The sequence below is a fragment of the Suncus etruscus genome, chromosome 9 (assembly GCF_024139225.1).
Source record: "Suncus etruscus isolate mSunEtr1 chromosome 9, mSunEtr1.pri.cur, whole genome shotgun sequence".
Lineage (NCBI taxonomy): Eukaryota > Metazoa > Chordata > Mammalia > Eulipotyphla > Soricidae > Suncus > Suncus etruscus.
This window is the reverse complement of record NC_064856.1, coordinates 98,500,625-98,523,938: the sequence shown is the minus strand read 5'-3', so window position 1 is coordinate 98,523,938 and position 23,314 is coordinate 98,500,625. Positions and strand designations below refer to the sequence as shown.

The following is a 23,314-nucleotide window of genomic DNA, read 5'->3' as shown; positions in this document are numbered from 1 at the left end:
TGGGGACAACTTCCTGCAGTACTTGTCTTGCTCAGATATTGAGTCCCAGGTAGGACTCAGTTAACTTTAGCTAACTTTCAAATGTAATTTAGTCTACCAGCACTCAATTTAGATATTCATAGAGAGTTTTAATGTATTTTTCTTGGGATAGTTTATGGATTTAGATCTGATATCAAGGTCTTTAATATATGTTAATTAATCATTCCATATTTTGATTCATTGTTGGATTCTGAATAAGATTGCAAATTAACTCATCACTTGACTATTAATAATAGATTTTATCATGAAATCTATGATATTTAGAAGGGAAAATATATTTCTTGAACCTCTTATAGTTTTTAATGCATGCCATTACTAACTATAAAATAAACATTTACTCAATGTTGTATTACAGATAATTGACTCTTTTTTATTTAACTTTATTTTTGTCAAACCATCAGGCTTTATTGCTCAATAGAAACAACCACTAATCTATTCCATAAATTCCTCATGGCATTTTTCACTTCTTTGTTTCTGAAAGCATAAATCAAAGGGTTGAGTAAAGGAGTTAGAACACTGCAAAATATCTCCATTATTTTGTCAAAGTAGTAAGAAGCTGGAGGCCGAGCATATTCAATTATACATGGGACAAAGAACAAAACCACAACAGCAACGTGAGCTCCACACGTAGATAGGGCTTTCCTCTGGCCTTCAGTGCTGTGGTTTCTCAGGGAAAACAAAATGACACTATAGGACACAAGCAACATGGAGAAGATGAGGATGCAAAAAAACCCACTGTTGGCCACCACCAAAAGGCCAAAGACATAAGTGTCAGTGCAGGCAAGTTTCAGTAATGGGTACAAGTCACACATGAAGTGATCAATGATATTGGGACCACAGAAAGGCAGTTGAAAGGTAAAGAGGATTTGAGTAATGGAATGGAGAAAGCCCCCTGTCCAGGCTACTGCAATCAAAATGCCACAGAGTCTTGAGTTCATGATGGAAGTATAGTGCAAGGGCTTGCAGATGGCCACATACCTGTCATAGGCCATGGCTGTTAAGACAATCACTTCTGCCCCAGAAAAAAAATGTAAAGCAAAGATCTGAGTCATACACCCTCCAAAAGATATGGTTTTCTTCTCATAGAGACAGTCTATAATCAATTTGGGGGCACTAACAGTGGTGAAACATGCATCCAGTAAGGATAGAAAAGCCAGGAAGAAATACATTGGGGAGCCCAGGAGTGCTGGACTGGTGATGATGGTCACTACAATCAGCAGGTTGCCACACACTGTTGCAATGTAGATGAGCAGAAATATAACAAACACGATTTTCTGAACATGCGGATTCTCCGAAAATCCCAAGAGGACAAATTCTGTAACAAAGCTTTGATTTTTCATAATTTTCCAGAAATTTTTCAGGTCTACCACACTAAAAATAAGCATCTGCATTCATAAGAATAAAAAGGTAACATTAGCCAAGTTAATTATCATGGTTATCTACCTGGATATCTACATTTCCATATGGTACTTAATATTTTTGTGCTTCTATCATTGTTGAAATCACTAAAGTAGATTTTGTTAAAGGTAACAGTGAGAGATCAGGAGAAAGGTGTGTGCTAAATCATGAGTTAGTAAAATATTGATAATAGAGCTTCTGCATAGGTAAATCCAAATGTGATTAGGAGGGGAGAAAATTTATCTCAGATTCTAACTTAGATCACTTAGTCATGGATTCCTATTTGAGTTGCTAAAAGCCACAACTTAATTCTGAAGCATCAAAGGGAGGAATTTCTTGGCCCTGATGGGTATCACCTTATTACAACAGGCATCTCATTCATAATGCCTTAATAAAGAGAATGCTTAATCTATGAAGAGAAAAACAGTTTTATATGCACATTTAAAACACAACTATCTCTGAATAATTCCTGGAAGAGATTTCATTGACAAGAACGTTAAGCTGAGTTAAACAGATCATATAATAGGAAAATTCTATCAAAAATAACAAGTTTTTAAGATTCAGTATTCTTCAATGTTATTTTAAAAGTGAATATATTATAAGGACTTCTTTATATTAATATATTTATTTAAACACATTGATTACAAATATGATTATAGTTGGTTTTTAGTCATGTAAAGAACACCCCCTTTAATTAGTGCAACATTTCCATCATCAATATCCCAAATCTCCCTCCTCCCTTCCCCACCTCTGCCTGTACTCTAGTCAGGCTTTCTACTTCCCTCATTCAGTGAATGATATTTTTATATAAAATACTGCTAATAATAATATTGTTAGAAAATGCTGTCATGATTTCTAAATTAAATAATACCAACAAAATAGTTGATGGTTGCCTTATCAACAACTGGTGTTAGATTTTATGCAAGTCATATGTAAAAAAATTAACCAGTGAAATATTATTTCAAACAAATATCAGATGTTAATCAACACAGAAAGGATTGTAGTAAGGATTAATAAGGACCCTATATTTTAAGCAAGAAATTCAGATAATTTATTTTTTCTTGGATCTTTTCTACTTCACATATTTCATTTAATACATAAGTACCTAAATTACAAATTAATAAATGGAAAAATCTGTTGAGTATAGCCAGAGCTTGAGGTTGACTGTGCATATAATTTTGCTCAACTTGATCTGGTATAAATCTTTCATTATATTTCTTTCAAATTTATTTATATTTATTTTTCTGAGAATAGATACTCATTTACTCCTTACTTGTATGTTTCAATTATTTATGAACAGAATGATTTCCAATTGTTTTTCTACTTGGAAAATATGAAATAGCACTTATAAATTGTCTTACTAAATGTAACTTTCAGTTAGAAAGGCCAACATCTTACTTACAGAAAGTTGTTCCTTTAATCAAAAAGTAAACTATTAAAATTTCTCATTTCACTTCCAGCAAACTTCAAAACATCTGCTGCGTCTTCATCTGCATATAATAGACAGACAAAAGATTTGTGCACATGAGCACCAATATGGTTGTATACTTACCTAATACATTAAATAGCAGAAATCTTAAAGGGCCAATTAAATTTTATTTACAAAACTTGACTCCAAAACCCTCACATCATTGCTAAATCAAATACATGATCTTATATATATACAGCTTATTAAAAGAAAGTAATCATTCTAATCATTATGTTATTAGAATAAGCATCATTTCATTCATAAGCAATGTCTGCCTACTTAACTCTGTATTGCTACAAGCTGCCATCAAAGAAGAGAGTATAAACAAAATCTATCATCCTTATATCATATTAGATATTAAACCATATATTATATAATTATTACATTTCATACAATATAAATTGATCATATAATTAATGTATATACTTAATTATATGTTAAATCTATAATTATATGCCAATATATAATGTTAAATATACATTTTATTTATATAGTTATATATTGATATGATTGATAATATAGTGGTTATATATTATCCAAATGTATATTATATATTAATGATATCTATATTACAATATATCAATCATATTTTTTAAAGTTAAACAATATTATGTAGTGGTATTTTGCTCAGTTTCTCCTATTGCAAAAGAGAAGAGATAAGAAAGCTAAATAGATGAAAGTAGATCATTGCAAAAACAATTGACAAAATAGGAAAGTTGTTGCAATGGATGGAGTTTCAAATAGAAAAGGGAGAAAAGTAAAAGTTGCAGTGAATCATGACAAAAAGCAGGTATTTTTTTATATGTAAAATACAAACAATCATGTCAGAGTTTTAATAATCATACTAAAAATAGTATTTGTTAACTAATAACAATATGCCATTAAATCAATATAATCAAAACTGTTCCATAGCTTTTCAGTTATATTAGCATAAAATTTATTAACGAAAGTACTAAAAACTACACAATTTTTATCAATCCTAGTTTATTTGCTTATAATCATTTTACTGAAGAAAACCTAGCCTTAGCATCCTCTTCTCTAAAACTTATAATATATTTCAAGTTGCCCAACATAAAAATACCAAGTAATATTCTCATAGGAGATACTGAAGTTATTATGCATAAATAAAAAAATTATGAAATGTTGGTATCAACATTATTTTAAGCAGTGTATATATTCAGTATGAGGCAATATGTGTTAATACTTTTAAGAATAAAGAGCTACTGATCTCATTAATAACACATTATATATGCATATATATATATATATATTTTTTTTTTAAGAACCACACCTAAAGTGTTCAGGTTTTAATCCTGGCTTTGTGCTCATGAATCATACCAAATAGGGCTCTGGAGGCCATATAGACATTTATTATTGAACCCAGGTAAGCTATGTACAAGGTAAATTACCTACGCACTATGCCATAATCCAATTTTAATATAACTGTAATTTTCAGCACCTAAAATTTATACATTTTATTAATAATCTCATTTTCTATCCAGTAAAATTATTTTAAATAGTTTATTTTAACATGGTTATAAAAATAAAATTTTATGATAAATGCTTAAGTGTCATGAAGATTCCACAGAATTTTATCATGTCTCCAGTCCTAAACATTCTTTATATACTCTTTTGATATCAACTGTAATTCTATATATGCATCAAGAAATAAACTCTGCTCAAGCTTATTCCTAGAAGATTCTTTGATATTCTCTCTCTTAAATAGCATGTTTTTAATGAGTTTGATTTGCTTTATGTGTAGATCAGGGCTTTCTGTGACCATGACCTCTGAACTCTGGCCACTTTTTAAGGTTACAGACTTGGAATATTTGTTTTCTGAGTAGCTCTATGGTTTCCATATTATCAAAACTGAATTCTAAAAGTAATAAAAATCCATGCATTAAGTATATGCAACATTCAAAGGTATATAAATAATTATTATCATACATAGCTTTTTGTTTGTTTGTTTTGGGGGGCCACACCCCATGTTGCTCAGAGATTACTCCTGGCTATGTGCTCAAAAATCTATTGCTCCTGGCCTGGGTGGCCATATGGGACCTTGGAGAGCGAACCGAGGTCTGTCTTGGGTCAGCTGTGTGCAAGGCAAATGCCCGTCCACTGTGCTACTGCTCTGGCCCCCAGCTTTTCTAAATTATACATAAAGCAGTAAATTTTGTTTGCTTATATGTACTTTATATTCATATAAATGTTACATTAAATCAGTGACACCCCAAAAATTAAATGAACCCAATCAATATTTTTCCCTCAAATTTCCAAGAATATATTGTATGATCATTTATATCCACTTTGAAATTTGGGGGAGGGGTGTTGGGACCACACCTAGTGACGCTTAAGGGTTACTCCTGGCTAGGTGCTCAGAAATCGCTCCTGGCTTGGGGGACGATATGGAACTCCAGGGATCAAACCACAGTTTGTCCTAGGCTAGTGCAGGCAAAGCAGATGCCTTACCACTTGTGCCACAGCTCTGGACGCCAATGAAATATTTTTTTAAATGTTCATGTCTAGCCTTTACTTGGTCATCTGAGGGTTTTGTATCTTTTCAGATTCTATACTGCTAAAAGTTATTGTGATGCAGCATTGTACTTTTACATACACATTGCAGTTATCATCTTGTTATCAATAAAATAAATGCATATTTATGCCCACCTCTCTCTATTTTAATTTCTTCTCTTGAGTACTGAAATTCTATATTACATTTTTAAAACTTTAGCTTTAATAGTTGAATTGGCTTGCTCATTTTTTAAAATCATTTTTTGTATCACTAGAACACAGTACCTGTTTTTCTACTGATTTAGTTCATTTTAAGAGTAATATTAAGAACAACTACTGCAAAAATAACTCAAAGACATCATATTTTAATATACCTGATCATTTTGAGGCATAAATATAAAGCTCTATGTAATATCAAATGCATTCAAAGAAAATTATCTGCATATATTTGTAATTCAGACTGCTCTGCAATTTACATAATTGCTGCATTTCATGAACATCCGTATCCTATTTGCTACATCTGTTTGTAAGGATAGTAAGTGTTAAGTTCTATATCAAAAACCCTCTAAATGTAAACAACAATCACAATATACCTACATTATTCTATTAAATGGCCTCAGAAATCTAAAACATCTTGGTGATCAGAGTAATGACAAAGTGGGTAGGGAGTTTAACTTCCACATATGGGTTTGATCAAATATGCCAAAATGGGTTTGATCCTGGCACCCCATAATGTTCCCTGAGTCTGCCAGGAGTGATCTCTGAGCACAGAGCTGGGATTAAGCCCTGAGAACTGCAGTGTGTTAGGGAAAAAAAAACACAGGAAAAATAAAATCTAAGACCTAGAGTGATAAATATTTTCAGAGGGGTTCCTGATGAGTAAGAGAATTGTAAAGAACAAAGTACTAATCTAGATAAAGGCAAAATGTTGAATCTGCTGGTCTCACCAAATTTGCATTTAACTTTAAAATGAAGATAATAACACAAAGGTTTAGCTTATGACATAGCAAGGATTTCAAACATTCATTTGTTCCTGATATGTATTGAAACAATATATCTTAAAGATCTGATGTCATCAGAAATACAATTTTATAATGTTCCCAAATTTATTGTGCTTTTAAAGAGTATAATCCCTATTCAAAGAAGATACCTGAAGACCATAAGGTTATATGATTAGTTCAAGTATTCTGCTAAGTGACAGACCTACAATTCTATTAAGCTTGATGTTTAAATCATTTATAGTTTTAAGTCCTAAATTGCAGCTTAAAATCCTTCCTAAAAACGGGGTCAGAGTGGTCGCACAAGTCTTAACCTAGGACAGAATAAGAAGTTTGATCCCCTGGCATACCACATGTTTCCCCAAGCCAGGAGCGATTTCTGAGCACATAGCCAGGAGTACCACTGAGCGTCCCCGGGTGTGGCCCAAAAACACAAACAAAAATATTTTTCCTTAAAATACACAAAGCATTTTATGGATCTTACCATGACTCAGTAAATAGAAAGTTCTAGGGCTGGTGATTCTGTGATAAATACTTATGGATAAATGTGTATTCAGAGACTAGCCTTCAAGTGAAAGTTGTTCAAAAGTCCTTCTACATCTCAAAGACTAAGGAAGAGCATCCCTAGTTGAAGATGCAGAGAATGTTCCTTAGTGCTTTGGCAGCACTCTCTTGAACATGGTTTGGGGAAGAGGGGAATAAGAAATCAAAGTTTTCTCCTTAATTGATTTCCCTCTAGAATTAAAGGATGTTTCAGTGAGACTTTATGCATTTATAGAATTGCCTCTCAGTTCTCCCCAGAGTTAAAAATTTCCCAACTGTATGACTTTCTCAGACTGTTGCCTCTGCTTTGTTTTCTCATTGTTTGCAAAATCTTTATGTCCCTGTCCAATTAAGGGTATTTTTTATATCATGTTTGTATCTTCTCCTGTGTTTCTATTTGAAAAAACTATAATTCCCTTAATAAAATAATATTGGGTATACAGGTATGGAATATACCTCTTTGTGATAAATGCTTACATTTCTGTTTACTTCCAATAATGTCAGAGCATGTTCTTTTTTTTTTTTTTTTTTTTTGTATTTTTGGGTCACATCCTGTGACGCTGAGGTCATTCCTGGCTATGCTCTCAAAAACCACTCCTGGCTTGGGGAACCTATGGGATGCCAGGGAAGAGAACCACGGTCCTTCCTAGCTGCATGCAAGGCAAATTCTCTACCTCTGGGCCATTGCTCTGGTCCCAAGGATCATGTTCTTTAAGGCAAAATATGGAATTAATATGCCAATCCAAGTTTATTAAATAATAATAAAATTATAAATATATAAAATTGCACTTTAAATATTCTTTGTAAACTCATTCAGCTATTTTTTGCTTTATGTGATTAGATTCCACAGATGAGCAAGATTTTTCTGATATTTGTCTTTCTCTGTCTGACTAACTTTGCTTGAAAAGATCCCCTCCAGCCACTGTAAATTAATGTAAATTGCATGTTTTTATCTTTTCTCGGTGATGAGAAGTATTCAAAAAAGTGCATATACCTCAATATATTAACCATGTATCTTTGTATGGGCACTTGGATAACTTCCATGTTTAGACTATTATTAAAAATACTCAATCAATATTGGGTATATATAAATTCTATGAATTTTTTTCTGACTTTTGAATAGACACCTAAGTGTAGAATCATTAATCATATAGAAATACTATTTTGATCTTTTGAGAAGACTGCATACCTTTTTCAGTAAAGACTGTTCCATGAAGAATAAATGAATTTTCATTTTTACTGTGATCTGACCACTACTGTGGTTTCTGGACTTTCAGGATACCATTTGTATGTGTTAGGTGATAAGTCCTAATATTTTACCTTCATTTCTTGATCATCAATGATTATTAAAGCCTTGTTGGGAGGGGAATAGGCAGAGTTTAGAAATTCTGGAGGAAACTGACTGCAATACTTGTTTAGCTAAAGTAGAGCTTTTCAGGCCCTGCCAAGCAGGGACTTATCTAAGAGTTACTTATTTGTTGATTTATCAACCGGGATATCAGGAGTACTGCAGAGATTATTTATTTATAGATTTATCAATAATGGTCCAGGGAAGTCTACACAGCAGCATCCATTGGTTCGATAAGCTACAGGAACAAATCCAGTGATTCTCAGGGGTCAATGCCAGTGATTAAACATAGCAAGGGGTATGCCAGCAGTATGTCCTAACCATTGTACTAACTCCTATTATGGTAAAGAACTTTTTTATACGCCTATTGGCTGTCTGTATGTCCTTTGAGAGGAACTGTCTACTCAACTTTTGTTTCAATATATGTGTTTGCCTGCTCTCTTGTATTATGTTTCGTGAATAATGACAAAAATTTGAATTAATTAAATCATTTTAGATGATCATATCTAGAAGGTTTGAAAAAGAACTCCATTTTTTAATTTTCTTATATGGCTAAGATGCTTTCCTAAAACCATTTTATTGGTTATTTGATCTACTTAATGTACCTAGTCTACTGTAGAAAATTAACTTCCTGGGGCCGGCACGGTGGCGCTAGAGGTAAAGTGTCTGCCTTACCAGCGCTAGCCTAGGAGGGACCGCAGTGATCACCTGGCGTCCCATATGGTCCCCCAAGCCAGGAGCGACTTCTGAGTGCATATACAGGAGTAATCCCTGAGCGTCACTGGGTGTGGCCAAAAAGGAAAAAAAAAAAAAAAAAGAAAAGAAAATTAACTTCCTATGGGCTGGAGCGGTGGTGCAAGGGGTCAGGAGTCTGCCTTGCCTAGGATGTTAGCCTAGGACGGACCACGGTTCGATCCCCTGGCATCCCATGTGGTCCCCCAAGCCAGGAGAGATTTCTGAGTGCATAACCAGGAGTAACCCCTGAGAGTCACCAGGTGTGGCCCAAAAACAAAAACAAAAAAGAAAAGAAAATTAACTCTCTAAACTCTCTAAGAAGTTAAAGTATCTTTAATGAGATGCCAAAAATAATTGGGACTACTTCAAATTAAAATGTTCTGCACATCAGAACTCAAGCTGTAATTAAAAAAAACTAATTAATGTGAGAACACAGCACATCATACTAAAATAACAAAAAAGGTTAAAGACAGCAGAACTGGTTGGTTGGTTCAACGAACTGAATTTGTATATTAAGGGAAAAGAAGAGGTCTTTCAAAACTTGGGGAGAGATGTGGGTATCCTGGTGATGAGTATTATGCTAGAATAATTTATGCATGAAATCATCATTTAGACTATTGCAAATTAAAGTACTTTGTTCAAAAATATTTTTTAAAATAAATTTTTTTCAAGTAAAAAAATCTATTTTTAAAATAAAAAAATTGGGGCTGGAGGGATAGCACAGCTATAGGGCATTTGCTTTGCATGCAGCCTATTCATGACAGACCTTGGTTCAATCCCCAAGAGACTCATATGGTCCCTTGAGCCTGGAGTGATTTCTGAGGCATAGCCAGGAGTAACCCCTGAGTGTCACAGGGTGTGGTCAAAAAAAGCAAAAATAATAATAATAATAATGATAGAAAGAAAAAATAATTGTATATGCATCTGAAAATTTATCTGTTGGTTATTCAATAGGTCTGAGGGTTTGTTTTTAATCTAGTATCACACATTTTATTTACTATACCTTTATAAGATAGTTTAAATTGAGGTAATATGATGCCTTCTTATATAATAGTTCCATACACATTTTAGAAATATTTTTTGTCTTTGAAGAAAGTCAAGGGAAGTTTGATGAACAACTATTTAATATCTATAGTGCTTTATATTGAATGGTAATTTACTGCTATTAATCCTTCATATCTCTAAATAAGGAATATTGTGTAAAGTGACCTTTATCTTTCATAAGTAGTGGTTTAAATTTTACTAGATAAGCATATTTTTTACTTTAGTCAATTTTGAATGGGTGCATAGTTGGATATAGACTTCAAATTGTCTAAGATTTTAGTTCTCTCTACACTTTATTGATATAATGTGACATATATCTTGGATTGAGTAATTCTTGAAATTTATTCTAATTTTAATTGATTCTAAGTATACTGATACTCCTATAGTGACTCTTGTAATAGGTCAATAGCAGTTTTTGATATAAATGAAAAGAAGTACAAAAATAATTATATTAAAAATCATGGCATGATATTGAGGGGGTGTCAGGTTTTTAATACGGGAAGTAAAAAAGAGAAGAAGCTTTATAACTATACACACACAGGACATAAAATAATTAATTAAATGGACAGAGAAGATTGCATCACTTAAATGAAGGCTGGGAAACCAGTGGTCATTCTGCTTAACAGAATATGGTCTGAAATAAACAAATGAATATGCTATAAGCACATGCCCAAGATGGGAAAGAGGCATACTCAGAGCTTTTAGAGATCAAGTGTTGACCCTGGTAGATATATAAAGAAGCAGAAATCTCTACTAAATGAGTGAGCTTGAAACCTGAAGTGACGTCTCAACCTGAGAGTGAAAAAGGCAAAGACAACTTGGTATTTCTGTAGAATAAAAAAATGCTCAAAGCTAGCCTTCTCTCTCATACCTTGCTGCAAAATCAAAAAACCTATCGTTATGGGAACAACATAAAAACTGAAGGATTATCAGTCTCTCTGGTGAAAATCAAGAATCTACCCATCTCCCTTGCATCCTACTATATTTTACAATCAACTGTCTGAGGATAAAATTATGCATGAGTCTGGACTTTCATTGGTGATTCAAAGATAAAGTCCAAAACTATTCCTTATTCAATATTTGACTCTAGTAACTAGGCGAGCCATTCTATATAAGGATGAGTGTTAGAAAAAAAGACAGAGAGAAGCAGAGATTGGTCCATTGCAGCTACTCTGATGTAAAGCAGATATAAGCCAACATCTATGCTTTGTGTTCATAGGCTATGTATATTCTCCATTACAAGGGAAGATTGGACAAAAGACCATGTCTTTTAAGACTCTGGAAAACTAGATTTCATGCAGTAATAATATAAACAGCTGGGAGCAAGTATTGGCAACTTTACTGATACTAGGTCAGCGTGGGTATCAGGGCATTTTTCAGTTCACAAGTAAGTACCTCAGGGTCTTTGACACCGCAGCTCTGGGGCTATACCTGCAGATGTGAACACTAGATGGCAGTACTGAAAATGTCTCCTTAAATTTCCAGTTTATCCAATAAACTTGTGAGTGCAAATTCTAACCAAAAACCCTTTCTGCACTTGAGACTGTAGATACCTGAGAATAGGCTAATATAACAAGATTTATACAACAGTCACAAAATTTAGCAACAAAAATTTTTGGATAGTAGAAAAGCAGATGTTTGATATTTGGAATTAATAAAGATCAAAGGAAAATGACTCAAAAGTACCTTAGAACTGAATTTTGCTAAGTAGAGATATATAGAGATTTAGAAAAGACCAAGAGCATGATGGTGAGTGAATAAAGCAGCAATGTATTTCTAAAAGTTTGTAATTATTGTATTGTAACATTGCCAAAGTAAAATATAGCACATAATATATAAATAAGTTATTATTTTATTATTGTATTTTAAATAAAAATACAAATTATTTTTTCTTTGACTGGAATGATAATAATTGTTACTCAAGATATCTAAGAATCTAAGACTGAATAGATTTCTTCAAATAAATAGATGCTATTTTGGCATTATATGACTTTCTGTAAAATAATTAATTTCAAAACCAGAGTAATAGTAAAGCAAGAAGAGCAGATGTATTAGACTTGGACAAGTTGATTTTAATCCCTGACATTCCATTTGGTTAACCAAGCCTACCTGAAGTGATTTCTGAAAGCATAACTAAAAGTAATTTCTAAACACTGCCAAGTGTGCCATAAAAATAAACATAAATAAATTGAACTATCCTTTTGCATAAATTTTTATTCCAATATATTTATTCTTATATATTTAACATTATTTTCTTAACCTCAAAGATTTATTTTTCAACAGAAGCAAACATCAATCTGTTGCACAGTTTCCTCATGGCATTTTTCACTTCTTTATTTCTGAAAGCATAAATCAAGGGATTGAGAAAAGGAGTTAACACTGTGTAGAACATCTCTACTATTTTGTCAAAAAAGAAAGAAGTTGGAGGCCGGGCATACTCAAAAATACATGGAATAAAAAACAAAACCACAACTGTAACATGAGATCCACAGGTGGAGAGGGCTTTCCTCTGGCCTTCAGAGCTGTGGTTTCTCAGGGAAAATAAGATGACACTATAGGACACTAGTAACAAAGAGAAAATGAGGATGCAAAAGAACCCACTGTTGGCCACCACCAAAAGGCCAAAAACATATGAATCCGTGCAGGCAAGTTTCAGCAATGGGTACAAGTCACACATGAAATGATCAATGATATTGGGGCCACAGAAAGGTAGTCGAAAGGTAAAGAGGATTTGGATGATGGAATGTAGAAATCCCCCTGTCCAGGCTACTGCAATCAGAATGCCACAGAGCCTTGAGTTCATGATAGAAGAATAGTGCAAGGGTTTGCAAATTGCCACATACCTGTCATAGGCCATGGCTGTGAGGACAATCACCTCTGCCCCTGAAAAAAAGTGTGCAGCAAAGACCTGTGTCATACATCCTCCAAAGGAGATAGTTTTCTTCTCATAAAGGCAATCTATAATCATTTTGGGGGCACTAACAGAAGTGACACAAGCCTCTAGAAAGCACAGAAAAGCCAGGAAGAAGTACATTGGAGAGTCTAGGAGTGCTGGACTAGTGAGGATGGTCACCACAATCAGCAGGTTGCCACAGACAGTTGCAATGTAGATTAACAGAAATATAACAAACACAATTTTCTGAACATGAGGATTTTCCGAAAGTCCCAAGAAGACAAATTCAGTTACAAAGCTTTGGTTTTGCATGATTTCCCTGGAAACACTTTCAGAGCTTCCACAATAAGTATTAGAATCTAAAATTATGAGAATAAAAAGGTAATATCACAAGTTTATCATCATAGGTATAGACAAGTTTATCCATCCATATGTAATTTATATTATCATAATGCTGAGCTCTAAACACTTAAATTTTATGTGTTAGGTAGTTAAAATTAATTTTAAGTTAGTATATAACTTTATTTAAGTGTTCTACTAATAATCATACTACTTACAAGATCTGTCATCATTTAAGTTAAATAACACCAGTAAAATAATTCTTAAAGCACTATTATGAAAAATTTTCATGATTAGATGTTTTGTCTATATTTACCTGTAGAAAATGCATACCTTAAAATATTATTTCAAACAAATAACAGATGCTGATCTGGAATTTTAAACATAGACCCTCATTCCAAACTCAGTTTTTGCTACTTTATTAATCCAGAAAGGACCAAGATCCTGATTTCTAAGCAAAATATTAAAAGAACAATAGCATTTATTACTAAAGCCTATATAAAGGTTTAAGTCTATAAGTACTAAAACAACACAGCAATAAACAGAATAATGTATTGAACATAGCTGAAGCTTAAATTTTTACTCACTATTTGCTAATTTTTTTGTTTTGTTTCTTTGGCTACACTGAACACTCTCTGGTGGTCTAGTGGTTAAGATTCAGCGCTCTCTTTGGCCACACCCGGCTGCATTCAGGGGTTACTCCTGTCTCTGTGCTCAGAAGTCACTCCTGGCAGGCTTGGGCGACCATATGGAATGCCGGGAATCAAACCCGGGTCTATTCTGGGTTAACTCTGTACAAGGCAAACACCCTACTGTTGTGCTATCTCTCCTGCTCAATATATGTTAATTAATATATAATGTATATAATTTGATTGGTTATAACCTCCTGAGATATATCTATTTCAAATTTATTAAGTTTTCCTTTTTACATAGCATAGATATTTATATATCACTTACCTGCATGTATCAATAAATAATGACAAGAATTATTTCCAATTATTTTCCTACCTGAAAAACATAAAATGTGACTTATGTTATTGTGCCCTTTTTAGCAATTGTTTCTATTTTCTCTCACTTAGAAAGTAAGACCTCTTACCCACAAAAAAATGTTCCTTTAATCATACAATGATCTATTGAAATTTCTCAGCTCATTTCCAGGCACAAATTCATAGAATAAATGTATCCTCACCTGTTCCCAGTAGAGAAATCATCAAGAATTATTTGTTAACAAATGTATGTACTGTGTCTACTGTTTAATATATAATTATGATGTTTACAATACAAATAAAAATTTAATACCAATCTGAAGATAAAGCATTATGTGATACATTCTGATATGTTTTCAACTTATGAAAGATGAGTTCATAATAAACATATTCATTAAGTTATCAGAATAGGCAAAATTCCTAAGCAATGTCTGCACAATGAATTAGAAACTGTTGTCATCACGACAACCAAAATACAAAGTCTGAGGCCAGAGCAATAGTACAGCATGTAGGACGTTTGCCTTGCACTTGGCCAAGTTGCATCCTGGAATCCCATATGGTCCCCCAAGCCTCCTGCCAGGAGTAATTTCTGAACACAGAGCCAGGAGTATTCTCTGAGTGCCACTGAGTATGGTTCACAAACCAAAAATAACTAAACAAACAAAATTGTAAGATCCTTGCATATGTTAAAAAGAAAAACTGACGTTGTTGTCATTTTTTGATTTTCGTATAATAGTGTCAAAAAAGAAAAGAGAAGGAACAATAAATAAATTATATATATACATACATATATATATAATTTAATTTGATGCTAAAAATTGAGAACAGAAGCAACAGACATACCTGTAAGAAGTTACCATGGATTGAATTCCAAAGAGAAAAGGTATAGCAGTAAAAAGTTTGATGAAGTGGGAAATAAAATTATTGCAAGTATAACAATAAATTTTACATTACATTTTGATCATTTTCCTAATTTGGTAGCTAATTAAATATAATACATTACTCAGAAACTTTTTAATTTATAACCAACTTATACATTATATTCTTTATTATGTAGACTCAGAAATATAAAACACCAGAGTAGAGGAAGATTTTTAAGTGCTTGATAAATCATTGAATTATATTAAAATTATATTAAAAAATTAGAGAGGCCTGAGCAATAGCGCAGCAGTAAGGTGTTTGCCTTGCACTCGGCTGACTCAGGACAGACCTAGATCGATCCCTAATGTTCCATATGGTCCACCAAGCCAGGAGAAATTTCTGAGAGCATAGCCAGGAGTAACCCCTGAGTGTCACGGGGTGTGACTCAAAAACAAAACAAAAAAAAATTAGATACAAAACAAAAATTCTATATGAAGAGAAAGGCAAAGTGGTGAATATGTTGCATATTATTTAACATTTATTTAACTGAAAATAGGCATAACCACAGAAGTTAAATGTAGCTTTTGAAATAACAAGTGTTTCAAATAAATCTTTTAAATATTTTTCTTCTAGAATATATTTTATTGTATGCTTAATGTGTCTCAAATGGTGTCTTATTGACATGATACAATTTTATGTTTCCACTTTCATTCAGCTTGGAAATATTATAGTCTGTATTTAAAATGAAGAATTCTGAAACAGAAAGTTATTTGATTATTCCCATTGTACAGTTAAATGATAGAGTCAAGGTTCTATTAAATATGAAGACTGGGTTTGACTTAAAACTTGAGAGTTTTGAGAATAAATTGATTGGAATGCAGAAATAAAATGCAGAAGTGCAATTATAGATCTTACCATTTATTAAAAGTTCTGTTGCTGGCAGTTGCTTATTTTTTGAGATAATGTGTATCCAAAGATTGGCCAACTTGAGAAAGTTGTTTCTAAGTTCTGTTTCTACATCTCAGAGAGAGAAGGAGAGCATCTCTGGTTGACGATGCAGAGATTTTTCCCTACTGCTGGTGCAGCCCAGTCTTCAACATGGTTTGGGTAAGGAGGGAAATAAAAACTTCAGTTTCCTCATTGATTGATTTCCCACTGGGTTAAAGGATATTTCATTAAGATATTATAAACCTGTAGAATCGCCTCTCAGTTTTCCCTAGAGTTGGAAATTTGCTAACTAGATGGCTCTCTAAGACTGTTAACTCTGCTTTAGTTTTCTCCAGTGTTTACAAAATCTTTATGCCCTCGCCAATTATATTCTTATATCTGCTCATGTATATGATTTGAGATTCATTCCATTAGGAAATATAATATTGGGTATACAGAAAAAGACTGTAGTTTCCTTGTGGTAAAGGATAAAACTTCTATATCCTTATAAAAAATGTTAGTTCTAAAATAAAGTTAAGCATAAAATGTGAAGTACAAGTTTTACTTTGCTAATCCATGTTTATTAAATAATAATAAAAGTTTAAATATACAAAATATTAACTGAATATAACATCTTCATACTCACAACTTTAATGTGAGGATAAAATTTCTAGTCTATAAAGCAAATTTTCTTTTCTCATTGTTTGAAATGAATGATACCAGGTCTTCCAACTTAATGGAATGTATGGTGAAATTAAAGTTAATTTAAAAATGTGGTTTTCTTTGTCTTACCCTTTCTCTTTATTAAACTTTTATACTAAGGAATTTATAACTCTATGTTTTTATTACAATTTTTTCTTATTTCAATGACAGAAAATATTTGAATGTTTCTTTAGACTGAAAGCCAGAGGAAAGTTAACTTCAATGTCATAAGAAATTGGGGACAAGTGATTTCTGTTAATTGTGTTTTTTTGTTTGTTTAACATAAAAGAATGTTATGTTGAAGCTTATGACAGCCTAAGAAACTTGGTTTTGATATCTCGTTATTGGGAGAATGTTCTCTAATGTTCCGAAGATGCCCTAAAAATATAGAACCACCACACTTATTCAAAAAGAAATTATGGAAAGCTATTTCAGACTAATTTAAAAGTCCTAGAAGTGTCCTAACGAAAACTCATGGAAATAGTGTGAGTAATTTTTTGTTCCACTGTCTAATCATCTGTGTTTGTATATTTTTGCCAAACACCCAAAATATTCAGATATTACTCTTATATCTGTGCTCAGAAATTAATCTTGGTGGGATTCTGAGAACCATTGTTGTACCAAGAATATGATCTGTATAACTGCTTGCAAGGCAGGTACCTTACTTGATACAGTATCTCTTTTTTATAATCACTTGGGAAACTTTTGCTGAAATTTTACAGTTTGTTATTTTAAGGTAACTTGGTTCAAATCATTTGATTTAATTATTTTCCATTAATAAATATCAAAGGATACAATATTGTTTACAATAATCTTAATATATTTTTATGCTTACAATGCTATTGAATGACATGCAGCACCAGGGTGCCAACTTTCCTCAACCACTGGCCCTAAACCTTTTGCTTCCTCTTTTGACCTGAATCTATTAAAGGTATTGAGGAAATCAGAGAATTCTTTGTAAATATTATCTCAGAGAAGTGTTAATGGAATCAAAGTGTTTAATTCATTTTCAATTATCATTTTTGAAAGGGTGTGAGAAAGTGGGCTATATTTTTTTTACTTTCTTTTTTATTTGTTTTCGGGTTTTGGCCACACCCATCAGTACTCAATGTTGGAGTTAGTATTGGTTTTACTATCAGGGATAATTCACTGAAACCTGGGGACCATATATGGTGATGGGACTCTAATCTGTGTTGCGTTCTCCTCTTCCCACTGCTGGTAGAAATGTAATCTGATGGACCACTAATGAAATAATTTGCAGACTGTATCAATAAGTAAGAGTAGAACTCCCATGCTATGTAGCAGCACAACTTTTTTTGTATATATGGCAAAACAAAAAAACAAAAATAAGTGTGAAAGACTACATGCATGTCTTTGTGCATCCCAAACTTACTACAATAGCCAAGAAATGCAAACAGCACAAATGCCCCCACTATATAATATGAATCAAGATGCAGTGGTGTTTTTACACAGAATATATTAGGCAACTATTAAAAAAATACATGCCATTTTAATATAAATCTTATTTTAATCATAGTGGCTTACATATCATTGACAATAATATTTTAGGTACATATTAACATAAAATCAGGGGAATTCCCATCACCGAATTGTCCTCCCTCCATCTTCATTCCCGTCCATCCTACCTCCCATATCCTCTTCCCTCACCCCTGGGGCTGCTAGAATAAGTGGTCCCCTCTGTGCCTAGCTTACTACTTAGTGGTCTTACATCTGTTTGGTCTTGGTACCTCCCTTATTTCCCCCTCTAATTGGGAGGAGGGACTAGATAGTTCAATTTATGTGGTTTTGTTTGAAGAGAAAAGTAATAAACTGGGGAAAAAATCAAATACTCCGAAAATGGGCAGAGTCCTTCTAGAGGCTTTCATCCTAGGTTTGAGAGACGAAGGGGAAAAAGAAGGTGAAATACCACAACAGTACAAAAAGAAGTGTCAAATAAAATATCCAGTGAGCACTCCAAAAAAAAAAAAAAAGAAAGAAAAGAAAAGAAAGATAAGCATCACATAAAAGCCATGGTATTGAGATAAAAAAATGTCACAGAGCACATAAAAGAAGAAAAAAAGAAGAAAATAAATAAATAAATATAAATGGAGACAATAACTTCAATAGCCAAATCAAAATAAAAAAATTGACAAAAACTAGACAAATAAATAAAAAATTGTTTTGTGCTTTTTGCCTTTTTTTTTCTTTTTTTCTTCCCTCCTGCACATGCACAGTAAATATTGGGGTCAATCAAAAAGGAATTCCCTTGGCCTAAAAGATTTAGGGCTTCTCCACCCTTGAAGTATATTGTCATGCCATTTCTTAAAAAATTTTATCCCCTCTATTGACCAAAGGATATCATGCTGAGTGAAGATATTCAGAGGGGAAAGAAACAATACAGAATGATCTTTCTTACAGAAGTCTGTAATGCTTTCAGTGATTCTAGGAGGAAGAACACTCAAAACTGCTCCTCTCCAATATTTAGCTACCATGTATAGGCCAGACATCCCATATGAGGGTGAGAAAAAAGAAGGAGCAGAGAATTAATGGATAGCAGCTACCCTGATGGAAATTAAACCTGAAATCACCACCATTGCATCCATAAATTACATACATAATGCTAGAGAAAATTGGGACAGAGAACAATGTTTTTCTTAGTACTAGAGCACTGGAATGCTTATAATTCCAGAATAATGTAATTCCATATAGGTAGTTAGATACAAAATATTGAGACACCTTCCCAAGCACTGAGTCAGCTTAGATGGTTGGCTATGTCCCATTCAATACTTTGACACAACTGAGACTGTACCTGCAGATGTGAACAGTAGGTGGCAGCACGGGGCAGCATGTTCTCCACTTTTTACCTGCTCCAGGAAAATCAAAGCTACAAATTCCCAGCAACAGCCCATTCATTCTGTGACAGGAAACTGCACAGAAGACATACATCTGAGAAGAGGATAATTTAACAAGATATATACAGTACTCATAAAATAGCAACAAAATTAACAACCCCCCAAACTGGAGAATAGATTTTGGATATGTGGAGTTAAAAATGCGGGAATAATCTGTGGTGGCGTGGATGGGTAAAAAAAGAAACTCTTATTCACTGTTGGTGGGAATGCCCTCTAGTCCAATGGAAAATAATATGAAGATTCCTCAAAAAACTGAAAATTGAGCTCCCATATGAGCCAGGTAGACCAATTCAAGGGATATACTCTAGGAACACAAAAAATACAATTCAAAAATCCCTTCCTCACACCTATATTCATTTCAGCACTATTTACAATAGCCAGACTCTGGAAACAACCAAGATGCCTTCAACATATGAATGGCTAAAAAACTGGGATACATATACACAATGGAATATTATGCAGCCATCAGGAAAGATGAAGTCATGAAATTTTCCTATACATGGATGTACATGGAATCTATTATGTTGAATGAAATAAGTCAGAGGGAGAGAAATAGACACAGAATAGTCTTACTTATCTATGGGTTTTAAGAAAAAGTAAAGACATTATTGTATAAAGGCCCAGAGACAATAGAGTTAAGGGATGGAAGGGCCCAAAGGACTGGTTCACAATTTGAAGCCCACCACAACGAGTGGTGAATGCTGTTAGGGAAATAACTACACTAACAACTAGCATAAAAATGTTAAAGAATGAGAAAAGTAGAATGCCTGTCGTGAATACAAGGCAAGGGAGGGGGGGCATTGGTGGTGAAAATGTTGTACTGGTGAAGGGGGGTGTTCGGTTCATGACTGAAACCCAACTACAAACATGCTTGTAATAATGGTTCTTAAATAAAGATTTATTAATAAAAATACAGGAATAAAAAATGACTAATGAAAATTTGCACTAAGAATTTACCTGAAGAACTGAATTTGCTAAGTGAAGGTGTGGGAAGTGTGAAAAGAGAGACTAAGAGCAGTGGTGAAGGAAGCTGGATTGTTAGTGGGGACAATAATATTGAACTTCCAAATTTTATTTTTGTTGTTGTTGTTTTATTTGGGGGGTCACACCCAGCAGTGTTCTGGGGTTACTCCTGGCCCCACACTCAGAAATCACTCCTGGCAGGCTCAGGGGAACATACTGGTGCCAGGATTTGAACCACCGTCCTTCTGCATGCAATGCAAACACCCTACCTCTCTTCGATCTCTCTGGCCCCCGAATTTCCAAATTTGAATTCAAGTATTGTAAGTCATTTTGGCAAGATGAATAAAAAATATGCCACATAACAAATGAATAGCTATAAAGGTATATTTTATTTTTCAACAGACAAAAACAGGAACTTATTCCACAGCTTTCTCATGGCATTTTTTACTTCCTTATTTCTGAAAGTGTAAATCAAGGGGTTGAGTAAAGGAGTTAGGACTGTGTAGAACACTTCCAATACCTTGTCAAAGGAGAAAGAAGTTGGAGGCCGCACATACTCAAATATACATGGAACAAAGCACAAAACTACAACAGTCACATGAGCTCCACAGGTGGAGAGAGCTTTCCTCTGGCCTTCAGTGCTATGGTTTCTCAGGGAAAACAAGATGACACCATAGGACACAAGCAACATCGAGAAGATCAGGACGCAGATTAGTCCACTGTTGGCCACCACCAAAATGCCAAAAATATAAGTATCAGTACATGCAAGTTTCAGTAATGGGTACAAATCACACAAAAAGTGATCAATGATATTGGGACCACAGAAAGGAAGTCTAAATGTAAAGAGGATTTGGATGATGGAATGCAGAAATCCCCCTGTCCAGGCTACTCCAATCAGAAGGCCACAGAGCCTTGAGTTCATGATGGAAGTATAGTGCAGGGGCTTGCAGATGGCCACATACCTGTCATAGGCCATGGCTGTAAGGACGATCGCTTCTGTCCCAGATAAGAAGTGACTAGCAAAGAGCTGGGTCATACAGCCATTATAGGAGATTGTTTTCTTTTTAGAGATAGAATCAACAATAATCTTAGGAGTAATAACTGAAGAAAAGCATGCATCCAAGAAGGACAGGAAAGCCAGGAAGAAGTACATTGGGGACCCTAGGAGTGCTGGACTGTTGAGAATGGTCACGACTATCAACAGGTTGCCACAGATAGTTGCAATGTAGATCAACAGAAATATAATGAATACAATTTTCTGAACATGTGGATTCTGTGAAAGTCCCAGGAGAACAAATTCAGTTACAAAGCTCTGGTTTTGCATGATTTCCCAGGAAACGCTCAGAGGTATCACACTCGGCATTAGAATCTGTAATTATAAGAATGAATATAGCACATCAAACCTAATTATTATTGCAGACATGCATATAAATGCTGCATCATATGATAACATGCATCTTATTTTTCGCCATTGAAATGATAACAATAGAACTCCATTAAAGCTGATAGAGTGAGATCAAATCAAAATAGACTTACTAAATGGTGAAATAGTACAAGATAGCCAGAACCTTGGTAGTGGAGCAAGCCCACAGGTGATAAATTTGGAAAGTGCTTTTAATCTCAATTGCGAGCCTAGATCTCTTCTCTGAGTAAGGATTTACTATAATATGTTAATAGAGTTTCTTTCACCACATCATAGTTTTGAGGAATGAAGTACAGCCATTTATTTGTTATGACAGGCATATTCTTAGTAAGTGGGCATTATGTACAAGATGAAACTGGTCAGGAGTCGCATTATCTAGAAATGCAAAAGAAAAAGTTTCAGAGGTACCAAAGTATCACAGAAATATTCCTAAACTTCTTCAATAATCTATACTGAAATGGATTTCAAGGTTATTATTTATGGTTTGTAAATGAGAACTATTTTTGTTTATTTTGTTTTGGCCACACCCGGTAGGACTCAGGATTTACTCCTGGCTCTACTCCCAGAAATCGCTCCTGACAGGCACGGGGGACCATATAGGATGCCATGATTCAAACCACAGTCTGTCCTGGGTCAGCTTCGTGCAAAGCAAAAGCCCTACTTCTGTGCTATCTCGCTATCTCTGTGACTCCTAAATGAGAACTTTTATTGAAGGTGACTCATTGTATATATGTACAGATTATATATATATATATATATATATATATATATATATATGTGTGTGTGTGTGTGTGTGTGTGTTAATATATATTTTATTCACTTATCAAACAGTTAACATACATTAATTAAATCGATATCTACTAGTGAGTGCTGTTATGTTTCTTATAAAATCAACTTAAAATCAATTTCTAAGTTATATATTGTCACTAAAACAACGGATGAAGCTCCACTGATGAATAAACAGTCTCTAATAGGTTTTCTTTAATCATAGAAAAGCCATCATGTAAGGAATAAATTTAGATAAATAACATATGCTGACTTAAAATTTAAACTGAAATTCTCACTTTCAACCAATACCCTGTTCTTCTCACTAGATAAGTTCAGAAAACAAAATGGATTTATTCTAAGCTAGAAATTTAGAACACAGGTGACATTTTTTGCCTCTTCTATACAGAGGTTAAAGAGTTCATTGCCAAAGCCACTTAGTAAACAGTAGAACAATAC

At 33.7% G+C, this 23,314-nt stretch overlaps 3 protein-coding genes across 3 annotated transcripts; all 3 read right to left on the bottom strand.

The window, feature by feature from the left end:
* Window positions 1-443: 443 nt before the first annotated feature.
* On the bottom strand, window positions 444-1,379 carry LOC126017762 (olfactory receptor 4C15-like). The gene has a single exon (XM_049779816.1). The coding sequence runs from the start codon at window positions 1,377-1,379 to the stop codon at window positions 444-446; it is 936 nt and encodes a 311-aa protein (XP_049635773.1).
* Window positions 1,380-12,353: 10,974 nt separating this feature from the next.
* LOC126017761 (olfactory receptor 4C15-like) lies at window positions 12,354-13,289 on the bottom strand. Its single transcript, XM_049779815.1, has one exon. It carries the CDS (start codon window positions 13,287-13,289, stop codon window positions 12,354-12,356), a length of 936 nt encoding a protein of 311 aa, XP_049635772.1.
* Window positions 13,290-21,055: 7,766 nt separating this feature from the next.
* LOC126017757 (olfactory receptor 4C15-like) lies at window positions 21,056-21,991 on the bottom strand. Its single transcript, XM_049779810.1, has one exon. The coding sequence runs from the start codon at window positions 21,989-21,991 to the stop codon at window positions 21,056-21,058; it is 936 nt and encodes a 311-aa protein (XP_049635767.1).
* Between the last annotated feature and the right edge of the window lie 1,323 nt (window positions 21,992-23,314).